This window comes from Terrapene carolina, unplaced genomic scaffold, assembly GCF_002925995.2.
Source record: "Terrapene carolina triunguis isolate 2854851 unplaced genomic scaffold, T_m_triunguis-2.0 Scaffold121, whole genome shotgun sequence".
NCBI classification, from domain to species: Eukaryota; Metazoa; Chordata; order Testudines; family Emydidae; genus Terrapene; species Terrapene triunguis.
Window position 1 is genome coordinate 1,423,538 of NW_020664472.1, and position 12,500 is coordinate 1,436,037.

At 42.7% G+C, this 12,500-nt stretch overlaps 1 protein-coding gene across 20 annotated transcripts in view; it reads left to right on the forward strand.

The window, feature by feature from the left end:
* Positions 1-12,500, forward strand: part of LOC112126064 (neurexin-1) — a 1,188,344-nt gene that overhangs the window by 399,840 nt on the left and 776,004 nt on the right. For 19 of the 20 annotated variants that reach the window (XM_029911748.1, XM_024224457.2, XM_026652579.1 and 16 more), the window contains one exon: positions 11,645-11,946. In XM_029911748.1, the coding sequence (XP_029767608.1) occupies positions 11,645-11,946 (302 nt within the window). Of the gene's footprint in view, positions 1-550; positions 574-11,644; positions 11,947-12,500 lie in introns of all 20 variants that reach the window. The other variant, XM_024224455.2, reaches the window with a different exon arrangement.

The following is a 12,500-nucleotide window of genomic DNA, read 5'->3' on the forward strand; positions in this document are numbered from 1 at the left end:
GCACGTCCAGCTATTCGGCGGCAATTCGGCGGATGGTCCCTCACTGCTGCTCGGAGCGAAGGACCTCCCTCCGAATTGCCGCCGCGGAGCGCGGTCGCGGGTTTTTTTTTTTTTTTTGCCTCTTGGGGCGGCAAAAACCCTGGAGCCGGCCCTGGTCAGGAGACCGGGGGGTCCCATCCACTGTGTGAGCTGAAATTGCCTGGGTCAGATAGAGTGGGGTCGAGCTAAGGAGAAAGCAGGGGCCTAAGCTGAGCTGGGAGCAGAGTTACAGAAGCAGCCCACAGAGCAGACCTGTGCTGGCAGGAGAGCTGCAGCAATCAGAGCCACAGGGGCCAGAGAAGCAGTCCAGGGAGCTGGAGGCAGAGCAGCACCAGTGCTGAGGCAGAGTGGAGCTGAGGCAGAGTGGAGCTGTGGCAGTCCGGAGCCAGGTGCAGTGAGCAGCTGGGGAGAGCGAGGGGGGACCCTGGGCAGCAGGCCCAGTGTGGGGAGACACCCCCAGCCAAGATGACTTTCAGGCCAGACTTGGAGGTGGATCATAACCCTGATGGAGCGGGGGCGACACTGGGAAGGAGGGTCCTAGAGCCTGAGGGCGTGTGGCCACCCCCAGAGCAAGTGTCTGACCTGCAGCATCCCTGCACCACTGCCAAAGCCTGAGAAGGAGGCCTGGGACTTGTGAGGAACAGACTGAACTTCCCTTACATTCCAGAGACGCTGGTTGTGATGTCCCCGTGCCGCAGAGCAGGGTTATGTGTTTTCCTTTAACCTTTCCCATTTTTTCCTTATTTTTTAAATTTGATTGCTGTTTAATAGATTGTATTTCCTTTGAACTCTATGTAACGATCAGTGGGTCAGGGAAGCATGCAGTGCAGAGAGAGCCCCGCGGAGTGGGGACACCCTAGACCCTTCCCTAAGTGACCACAACAAGGTTGGGGGTCAAGCCCCCCAGGAATCCTGGACCCAGCCTTGTTGGGGTTACTAGGACTCTGCCACACAGGAGAGTGGAAGGGGAATCCTTGAGGTCAGGCAGGCTCCTGGGTAAAGGAAGTGGGAGCGAGGACTCAGATCCTTTCCCTAGCCCATTTCACTGGGGTAGTGCATAAGCCAGGAAAGTTCCCCACAATAGCGGGACCATTGCCCCGCTTACAAGTAGTAACTCAATCCAAGTCAATGTGCCAGTAGTCACACAATGGGTGTAAGCCCCTGGTTTTTTGTTTGTTTGTTTGTTTGTTTGTTTACAATTAAATACATGTATATACCGAAACGTAAAACCCATCATATTTCCCTTATGCCTCTCACTAAGGGTTTGGTTTAGTTAAACTCCTGAGGTGGTTGCTTTCTGAGGCACAGCAGACAATTTAATAAGCCTTTTTTTTTGTTGTTTAAGAAAAGAAAGTAGCTAGTTCACTCCTTTGAAATGTTGGTCCCCAGCTAACAGATCTGTCATCTTGTCAAAGAGAGGAGTGTCTCTCAGAAAGCATCTCCCTCATGCCCCTGTTGCTATTTGGAAATTTCAAGGCTGTGTTAAGGTTCATATTTTTTCTCCCTCTTTCTGCAGAGCCTTTATTATATACTTTAATTTTAATATTGCATAATTTTTTGTTCATTTTCCCCCACTTTGGTTTAGTATTTATTTTCTATAACCAACATTTTCATTGTAAGGTCAGTCTTTGAGCAGGGGATTGGACTAGATGCCCTCCTGAGGTCTCTTCCAACCCTAATATTCTATGATTCTATTACCTACTGTATGTTTAAGAAAAACAACATCAATGTATTCAATTTTTATGAAAAAGAAATGTATTTCACACATCAAGGCAATTCATTAATGATCTGTTAACAAATATGGAATCCTATTCTGGTCCATGCTTTAAGAAACATGAAATAGCACAAGAGGCAGAGTTAGTTAGGTTTGCAAACAATTTTTGCTATCACATACTTCATTATTTTCCCGAAATGTATATATCAGAACATTCCTATTACATCAATGAAAGCCAAAATAAATCAGATACCGGGTCAGGTTCAGTCCTGCCTTATTTGGGTCATCGGCTGGCATAAAGCAGGTTACAGAGCCCCTTTCAGCAAAAATCTTCATTGGTAGAGATATTGTTTAGTGCTGCCTTCAAATGAAATCTACCCTAACTAGCAATGGAATGGGTTACCTAGGGAGGTGGTGGAATCTCCTTCCTTAGAGGTTTTTACGGTCAGGCATGAGAAAGCCCTGGATGGGATGATTTAGTTGGGGATTGGTCCTGCTTTGAGCAGGAGGTTGGACTAGATGACCTCCTGAGGACCCTTCCAACCCTGATATTCTATGATTCTATGATTCTGTTAGAACCCCTGTGGGGAGTGCAGCAGTGTAAACAGACATAGCAGCTCTCACTGTTACAGAGGGTGCAATTTGCTAGGCTAGTGGACAGAAGTCCATCCTGCTGGTTACTACCAAAAACAGAAAGACTTAAGCTTTAATCCATTAGAGGCTGTTTAGGGATCTGAGGCAAAAAAAAATCTGTTTGGGGATTGGTCCTGCTTTGAGCAGGGGTTTGGACTAGATGACCTCCTGAGGTCCCTTCCAACCCTGATATTTGTTCTTTTTTACTTAAAGGTGTGAAGGTCTGCAACTGTAATGCCATTTAGCAGCTGTCACATCATTATTCTTGTAGCAACTGTTTCCAAAAATATGCAATTTATTTTGTAATTAAGCCTAACTGATGCTGACACACATTTTTGCTTCACACAGGAACATAAAATATTCACGGTATTTACTTGTAAATTTGGAGCTATGAGTAGAGTTATATTCTAGGTTTATGACCTTATAACTGGAACACCAAGCCCAGTGACCAGGAACATTTGGGTGCCCCAAGGAAAGATCTGGGAAATTGACTTTACACCTTTGTATTGTGTCTTGCATTTCCCACATTCAGGAAAATTAGATGATGGATGTTAAGACACTGACATTGCTTCATCCTCCATATAATGCATATTCATCATTGGCTCATAATGCAATGTTATTGCATGTTGATGCTGAAATTAGTTGTGATGACAAAACATGCAAAACTTGATCTGACCTTACTGTACTAAATGTCACTGCTGGATTAGGCACCTGATAGCTCAACAGGTAACTCAGCCCAGCCATTGAGGATTTCTATTTTGTTGTATTTTTAAGGTATGGTGGGATAAAACAAGGGCTCCCTAGTTCTCTAATATACAAGAGCTTGTTGAGAGATAGTGTCTGTCTTTGTGTATTGACTTCTGAGATGATTTTAGTTTAGTTTTTGTTATATTTGCTAGGCCAGCAGGGAGAAAAATGTCAAAGAGCTGAAGTACTGGGACCTGAAAGAGTTCTGCCACCTAAACTTAATTTCAGTTCTGTCATCTATGTGACTCTCATCTCATATTACCTGTAGTGAAAATGTTTGAGATTTCTAACTCACAATGGTATATGAGATTAATTGATCAGTAGTACACTTACATCCAACAAAACAAACTTTAAAAAAAAGCAACTACCAAAAAACATCCCAGCCCCACATTAATTGCTTTTGATTCAGAACACATACAAAGGACAACATGGTATGTACTCTGCTACATGGAGGGAGGAATCGTGATATTCCTGTAAAGCTGTATGTATTAGTGCAGTTGAACAAAGATCATTAAGCCTATCTATTGTTAATGTCTGATCATTCATGTCATTACCCGGAGGTGCTGCAGAACTCATTATAGAAAACTCAAGGAATGGGAACAAATTCAAAAACCAAAACTGAATTTTGTTGAGTGCATAATCCATTGTTGTATTGATTGAGGAAAAAGCTACACAAGAATAAGAATTCAGAGAATTACCTTCAGTGATTTTACTGAAAGGTCATCTGATGGGACACATTAAATAGATGTTTGTCAGTCATGGCTGCACTGATTTGATCTTTCCAATAACAATTCAAGCTGCTTTTTCCAATAACGAGGTGTAGAGTGGCTGATTTGGCTTTTTATTTTCTTCCTCAAGGAAAATGTCATTAAATTAAAATTTAGTCTTGTATATTTAAAGAAGGGCATGATAGACACAAAAACCGTTAACCTTATTAAAACCTTTTTCAAATCTGTGTAAACTGTGGATCTCTTTACAGTATTAGATTATAAAGATTTTTTCAGCATTACAAGTTCAAATGAATACCCTTACATTTTTCTGCACGCCTTTGTGTGTGTGTGTGTGTGTGTGTGTGTGTGTAAAATATATTATACCATTTGATAGAAGTAGTTTGCAGTGAATAGGGTGCACCCATACTGTACTGTATGCCTTGCAAGTTTACATCTTATCAAATATGTAGTGTTTATTAAGGCATTAATCATATGGTATAGGTATGACACAAGTTGATGTATGGGGAACTTCTCTCTTAAAAATATTTGTAGTGATTTCTTACTATGGTTCTGTTCTAAACACAGACTTCCATAAATCTGTTCCAAACAAATTTGTTTGAACATTTTAGTCCTTTACTAAATATTTATTAAATGGGATCTATAGCATTCATAAAATCTACTTCCTAATGCAATAAAGCCTCAGCAAAGGCAGTATTTTAAATTTCTTTGTGCAGAGTGAGCCATATTCTCTGAGCCTCACCCATTCACTGAAACATGTGAGGGGTCCAATACACACTGCTACCCAGGACTGGCTCCAGGGTTTTTGCCGCCCCAAGTGGCGAAAAAAAAAAAGAAAAAAAAGCTGCGATCGCAATTGCGATCGGTGGTACTCCGACGGCAGCTCCATCGTGGCGCTTTCTTCTTCGGCGGGAATTCGGCGGTAGGTGCTTCCCTCCGAGAGGGACCCACCGCCAAATTGCCGCCGAACAGCCCGACGTGCCATCCCTTCCCCTTGGCCTCCCCAAGCACCTGCTTGCTGGGCTGGTGCCTGGAGCCGGCCCTGCTGCTACCAGTCTAATGTTGTACTCTGCCTCCAGGATTGTGATTTAAATCAGAATTTTTTAAGCCCTGAAAACCAGTACATCAAATTCTCGATATCTTAGTGTATGGTGTAACAAGTCTCTTCTTATCACCTGTTTCTGACACACTAGGCTGGGTGTGGGCAGACTTAGTATGTGCTGTACTTTGGGCTATGCCAGAGATTAGAGGTATTAGTCAAAGAGGTACAAAAGGACAAATTTTCCCTTCAGTTTCTCCTATGCAGCCCCTCCACATTGAAACTCTAGGCGTATCTGAAGGCAAAATGTGTCCTCCACTGGGTGACATGAGTACAACTCCCACTGAAGTAATTTCACTTGTTCAACTAGTAGGGGTTGCAGTTGTATAACTGAAGGAAAAATTGAGCTCAAAGGTGAGGTTGAAAGAGACGCTGTGCTAGATGTTAGACCTGTAAAGCTCATTGTGGCCAAAATGTGTTCAGATGTTAGTAGCTGTTTGGACTTAAATATATTTTGTCATAGGTGAAATCCACCTAGGTGAATGTTTCAATACAAGTAAATAAAATAAATAAAATAAATAAATTAAAGGAAAAGGTGAATGATGTAGAAACTTAGTACTGTAAAGTAATAAATGGAAACTTCTGATAATTATGTAAAATATATAGTAAAAGAATATGTTCATCTTATATCCACATCTGTGCATGGGATCAATTTATCTGCCAGTCTGAGCACTATGAGCACAACTTTATGAAACATGTCAACAGATGTATACATAAGAGACAGGTAGTCTTTGTAAAATCTGATTGTATCTGGTCCCATACACCTTACCCACGAGATTCCCTGAATCTGAAGAGAAACAATAATGTTGCTGTCCCCAGTTCTCTCAGGCTGATGTTCTTGGCACAAAGTCTGCATCCATAGAGCTGATGGCAGGTCCAGTTGTGATAAGGCCCTCCTTGTCAGGTGATCATTCCCATTCGTACTGACCATCAGCCCCTGCCCATGATTTGGGCTTCCTCTATGGATGTATTAACTCTGGGCTTTATAGCTCTGCTCATTTTTTTTTGTTAACAAAACCACCCATTTCATGATGCATTTCTCCTGCCCTTTGTTTATCAGTGAATGCCTGGCATAGGAAGCAACCAGTGTGACAAATGCAATCAAATGGTATCTGTCTGAAATGGAGGAAATATTATGCCCAGTTTGGAAGTTCATACTACGTAGATCTGACTATATTTGAGAGAGGCACTGCATGAAGGCAAAATTAGCCTTGAAGAGGATTCTGCTGTGTGCACAATAACCAGAAATATGCATGAGCTTCAGATGGATCCTCATGCCCTTACTCATGTCCTTGTAGGACTTGTCCATCATCACATGGGATTTGGTTCACCTCCTTATTTCTGCAGACAATGACCAATAAATAACAAAACTTTGCTTCCTCCTTGATCTATACAGTGAGACAGTGGGTCTGTATCACCCACACTGGGATAGGAAATGAGCCACACCTACCTATTATCAGTATATAATGCCTGCATCTGTAACTTTCACTCTATGCACCCGAAGAAGTGAGGTTTTTACCCACGAAAGCTTATGCCCAAATAAATCTGTTAGACTTTAAGGTGCTACCAGACTCCTTGTTGTTTTTGTAGATACAGACTAACACGGCTACCCCCTGATACTTGACTACCTATCTTTTATAGTTGCTATTACTGTAGTATCTGAGCACCTCACAATCTGGAATGTAGTTATCCTCTTGACACCAACGTTTGGCAGGCAAGTAGTACAGATGGGGAACTGATGCACAGAGAGACTAAGGGCTAGATTTACAAAGGGACTTAGATGCCTAACTGCCACTCCCAGTGCCTAAATCCCAGAATCAGGCCCCATTGGGATTCACACAGGCCATCCAGCAATTTCTGAACACCATAGGCGCATAAACTCACTTGGTGCCTACATTTTTGCAGTGTAAATTCCCACACTTCTATCTGTACATGTGTACAGTGCAGCCCCACACTGGGCAGCACGATGATTAAGCACCAGAGAGATGTACAAATGGGGGAAAGATTGGCATTCCCCAACCTAACTCATCTGTGGGCTCCGATCCAGTAAGTGTGCTCTGTGTTCACCTACCGGATCAGGCCCAATAGGTGAAATCACATAAAATGCCCCTCCCACCAAGGGAGGTGAGCTGTATGAGGATCTCCCTTATAATTTTTATCCCAGTATAATATAAGCGTACTCAGCAGGGGTGTGGAAGACCGTCAGATCAATTCCCCCTTCCACCTGAGGAGAAAAAGGGATTTGAACAGAGATCTGCCACCTCTCACCTGGACAAAAGATGGGAACTGGGAGTCAGGGGAGTGCCCTAGCCACAGGGCTATAGGATATTCTGATGTGGGGCTCCCTTAGTCTCTCTGTTGAAGCTGTTCTGTTGTGAATAAATAATGAAAGAGTCATTGAGCCAGAGGTTGGGAGAAGGAGGGGAGAGCACTTGGAGGAGAGGAAGGTGATCAGGAACAGCCAACATGGATTCACCACGGGCAAGCCATGCCTGACCAACCTGACTGCCTTCTATGATGAGATAACTGGCTCTATGGGTATGGGGAAAGCAGTGGACGTGATATATCTTTGACTTTAGCAAAACATTTGATATGGTCTCCCACAGTATTCTTGCTAGCAAGTTAAAAAAGTATGGCTTGGATGAATGGACGATAAGGTGGATGGAAAGCAGGCTAAATTGTCAGGCTCAACAGGTAGTGATCAACGGCTCAATGTCTAGTTGGCAGCCGGTATCAAGTGGACTAACCCAGGGGTCAGTCCTGGGGCCAGTTTTGTTCAATATCTTTATTAATGATCAGGATGATGGGATGGATTGCACCTTCAGCAAGTTCGGAGATGACACAAAGCTGGGGGGAGCGGTAGATATACTGGAGAAAAGGGATAGGGTACAAAGTGACCTAGACAAATTGGAGGATTGGGCCAAAAGAAATCTCATGAGATTCAACAAAGACAAGTGCAGAGTCCTGCACTTAGGACAGAAGAATCCCATGCACCGCTACAGGCTGAGGACCGATTGGCTAAGCGGCAATTCTTCAGAAAAGGATCTGGGGATTACAGTGGACGAAAAGCTGGATATGAGTCAAGAGTATGTCCTTGTTGCAAAGAAGGCTAACAGCATATTGGGCTGTATTAGTAGAAGCATTGCCAGCAGATCGAAGGAAGTGATTATTCCCCTCTATTTGGCACTGGTGAGGCCACATTTGGAGTATTGCGTTCAGTTTTGGGGGCCCCCACTACAGAAAGGATGTGGACAAATTGGAGAGAGTCCAGCAGAGGGCAGCGTAAATGATCAGGGGGATGGGGCACATGATTTACGAGGAGAGGCTGAGGGAACAGGGCTTATTTAGTCTGCAGAAGAGAAGAGTAAGGGGGGATTTGATAGCAGCCTTCAACTACCTGAAGGGGGGTTCCAAAGAGGATGGAGCTTGGCTGTTCTCAGTGGTGGCAGATGACAGAACAAGGAGCAATGGTCTCAAGTTGCAGTGGGGGAGGTCTAGGTTGGATATTAGATAACACTATTTCACTAGGAGGGTGATGAAGCACTGGAATGGGTTACCTAGGGAGGTGGTAGAATCTCCATCCTTAGAGGATTTTAAGACCCAGCTTGACAAATCCCTGGCTGGGATGATTTAGTTGGTGTTGGTCCTGCTTTGAACAGGGGGTTGTACTAGATGACCTCCTGAGGTCTCTTCCAACCCTAATCTTCTATGATTCTATGAGAGCAGACATGAGGATAACTCTATAGCAGGGATTGTCAACCTTTGGCACACAGCCTATCAGGGTAATCCGCTGGCGGGCTGCGAGACATTTTGTTTATGTTTACCATCCGCAGGCACAGCCCCCTGCAGCTCCCAGTGACCACTGTTTGCTGTTCCTGGCCGAAGGTTGCCGACCCCTACTCTATAGCCTGGTGGTTCGAGCAGTCATCTGAATGTAGGGAGACCCATGATCCACTCCCCCTACTACAACAATTTTAATTATTTATCCACATTGAAATATTTTCAATAGGAGAGATGGAGGGACTTTATGTTAGAATATCCCATAGCTCAGTAGCTAGGGCACTCAGCTGAGATGTGGCAGATCCCTGTTCAAATCTCTTCTCACCCTCAGGTGGAGGAGGAAGTGAACTGGAGGTCTCCCATATTCTAGGTGAGGACCCTAGTCAGTGGCCTAAAAATGATGTGGGTCATCCTGCTTCAGTGGCAGCAAAAATGACGTAGGCACCTAACACCAAAAAAGGGTTTGCAGCTGAGAATCCCCACTGAAATGTGGCCACTCTAGCCCTAGGACCATGGTGCATTGTGGGAAAACTTTACTGCCCGCCCTGTGTGTTACCAGGAATCAGCTCGCTTTGCAAAAGTCTTGTTCGGTTCACTCTCCATTGCAAACCCAGAAGTCTCTCTGATAGTGTGCTTGCAGATCAGTGATCAGAAGAGGATGGATTAACAACACTGTCCTGAGCTAATGCTGTTCGCAAAGGGGGGTGACTTCCATTTTCAATAGAGTGGACTGCAGATTGTTGTGATAGAGAGGACTAAGGAAGTTGTCCCACAGAATTCTGGGATATTTCTGGCTGACTTCCATGACCAGAGTCAAACGTGGTTGCATCTACACTGGAAAGCAATAGGGCTCAGACCCTTGGTCCTGTTTTAACTTGAACTTGAACCCTGCAACCCTGCAGGGACTTGGGACCGTTGGTCTGAGCCCTGGATTAGCGTAATTGGAGTATATAGATGCAAGGGAGGGTTAGGCTTGAGCCCAGGCTCAAGCACAGACTTACACTGTAGTACAGACATACTCTAAGAAGGGCACGGCTTAGGCCTTCTCCTCAACATCTCCCATTGGCTACCATAGGCAGGATCTTCCTAGTGTGCTGGCTTTTGTGAATCCCGTTTGGAGGTACCTACCTCTCCCTATTCATGGTATAGAGAGCCGAGAAGTCTAATTCAGGTGTTATCAATTCCAGCAATTTTTTAGGTGCCTAAAAGTTAGGCCTAATTTACTTTGTTTGGCCTTTAATCACTCTGTGTTACAGGTGATATCTACAAAAGCGGGTGATACTTGCCCCACAGAGATCTTGTGAAGCTAAGTTAATTAACCTTAATAAAGTTATTTGAGAATTCTGGATAGAAGGTTCTATATAGGTGCAAATATTATTGTTTTGTTTTGAAGCTGATAGGCCCTCAAAGTGAATAGTTGGTGTGCAGCCTCTGTGAGACCTCTCCTGAGAGCCACTCCCCTCCCCCAAATAATAGTAAATGATGATCATATCATCAACTGTGTTTATGTAATGGCAAAGTGGAAGATGGTGGTGAGAGTTTTAATTTGCATTGTATTACCCCCTGTGATTCAATTGGCCTTTCCTGGTATTGTAAGAGGTAGCCAAACCATCTGTTATGATAGCACTATAGCAGTGAAAGCATTTCCTTTGATTACTGCAGACTTTTTCTTTTAGAAAGTATGGTGTCCAATCCCAGGCAGGTTTTTTTTTTTAAGTGAGATTTTTCTCCTGAGAGGGAAATTCTTCTTTTCTCCTCTGTATCATACACCTAGCCTTTGAGATATATTAGGGTCTTCTCTGAAGGAATTTTGGAGTACAAATGACAATTTGTCATTGAAGTAAAAGGGGCTGGCTTGATATGGCAAACACTGTTAAACCTTCTGAACCTATTTTTCCACGGCATTGCAACTGGTACAAAATGGATGTAAAAAGTTACCATATTCGAATTCTGCTCTCATTTGGACAATGAGGTGTTTTACACCTGCTTTGAACTAACTTTGAACAGGTGTAAATGACTTTACAAGGGGAAAGGGAGTAGAGAATCATAGCATGACATTCTTGCTCTAATTAAGTCCATGTCACAAGTCCCATTGATTTTAACAAGGCCAAGATCCCACCATAGTTTCTAGTAGAGTGAATGAATAGTACCTTAGAAGTGCAAGATATTTTTTCTCCAAGGTACTGTCTACACTGGGAAAATGCATTCTAGAAAACGTGTTCCCTAACATATCTTCACTAGCATGATGTTAAACACAATTTTGCCTTTAGTGTGAACAGGAAAAGTCATGTTTGAAAGCTTGGTACCTGGTTGTGGGGAGGGTCTTAGCATTTAACCAAGCTAATGTGTTTCTGAACATGGCTTGTCTCTTTGTATGCTATGTGCTCAGTTGTGTTCAAAATTATTAGTCAAATGGTGTTAACGTATTCTAACCTGATACTATTTTCCCAGTATAGACATGGCCACTGAAAGTTCCTTCACTAATACTTAGGGCTTGTCTGCAAAGAGACATTCAGAAAAGTTAAGGCGAATCCTCTTGGGAGAATTAAGTCAGAGTGAACTAAGGCCACTTCCCTCCTGAATTAAAGCATACACAAGAGGGTTTAATGTGTTTTAATTTATGTGAATTGACTTCACACTTTTAGCTGATTCACTTTAACTTTCTAGAGTATCCCTGGGTAGAGACGACCTTAGAAAACTAATTTAATTTGAATGTAATGCATGATTGGTCTGTTTCTGTTGGCTTCTTAATGGAATTTAAGTATTGTAAACACACAGTACTCTGTGTGAGATAATATTTATTGGTGATGACACTAAAGTTAACTACAAAAAAGGCTGTTTTTCATGAATTTTATTTTTAAGTTCCAGGGATTTTAAATCTTTTTTCCTTTTTTTTGTTGTCAGGAAAAGAAGAATATATTGCAACATTCAAGGGATCGGAATATTTCTGCTATGATTTGTCCCAGAACCCCATACAGAGCAGCAGTGATGAAATAACTCTGTCATTTAAAACTCTTCAGAGGAACGGACTGATGCTTCATACAGGAAAATCAGCTGATTATGTCAATCTTGCACTGAAAAATGGAGCTGTCTCGTTGGTCATTAATTTGGGCTCAGGGGCCTTTGAAGCACTGGTGGAACCTGTGAATGGAAAATTTAATGACAATGCCTGGCATGATGTGAAAGTAACCAGGAATCTGCGTCAGGTAACAGTACAATGGATACAAGAATAACTGACTGTTTCTGCTACAGCTAAATGTGTGATGCTTTGAAATCTGAATAGTGTGACATTGGATGTTTAGTTGGCATTTAAAATAGCTTTTTATTTACACACATAGGGATATTCCTGCCACACTTGAGCAGGGGCATATCTAGAAAGTAGTGGGGGCAAGAGGCTGTTTAAATGAGACAGTATTATAGTCGGATATTTCAAAAGACTTCAGGTATCATGCACATATTTCTCTTGTACAATTTTCTGCCCTTACAGTTTTATATTAGTCACTATTACACACTGATAATTGTCCACAGGGCTTGTATTTCTGTAGCTGAATCACAGCTCATAAGTTTAAAGAAACTTTTTATCTATTTTTCCCCCCTCAAAAAAGTGGGCAATAGACTCATTCTCAAAATAACCCTCATACATTTTTGGTGGCATTTTCTGTCTCATAGCCACATCTAACTGAACAAAAACAGCAACAACAACAACAAAACCTTGTAGGCTCCAATTCATTAGTAAAATGCATGTCTATATTGGGGTCAT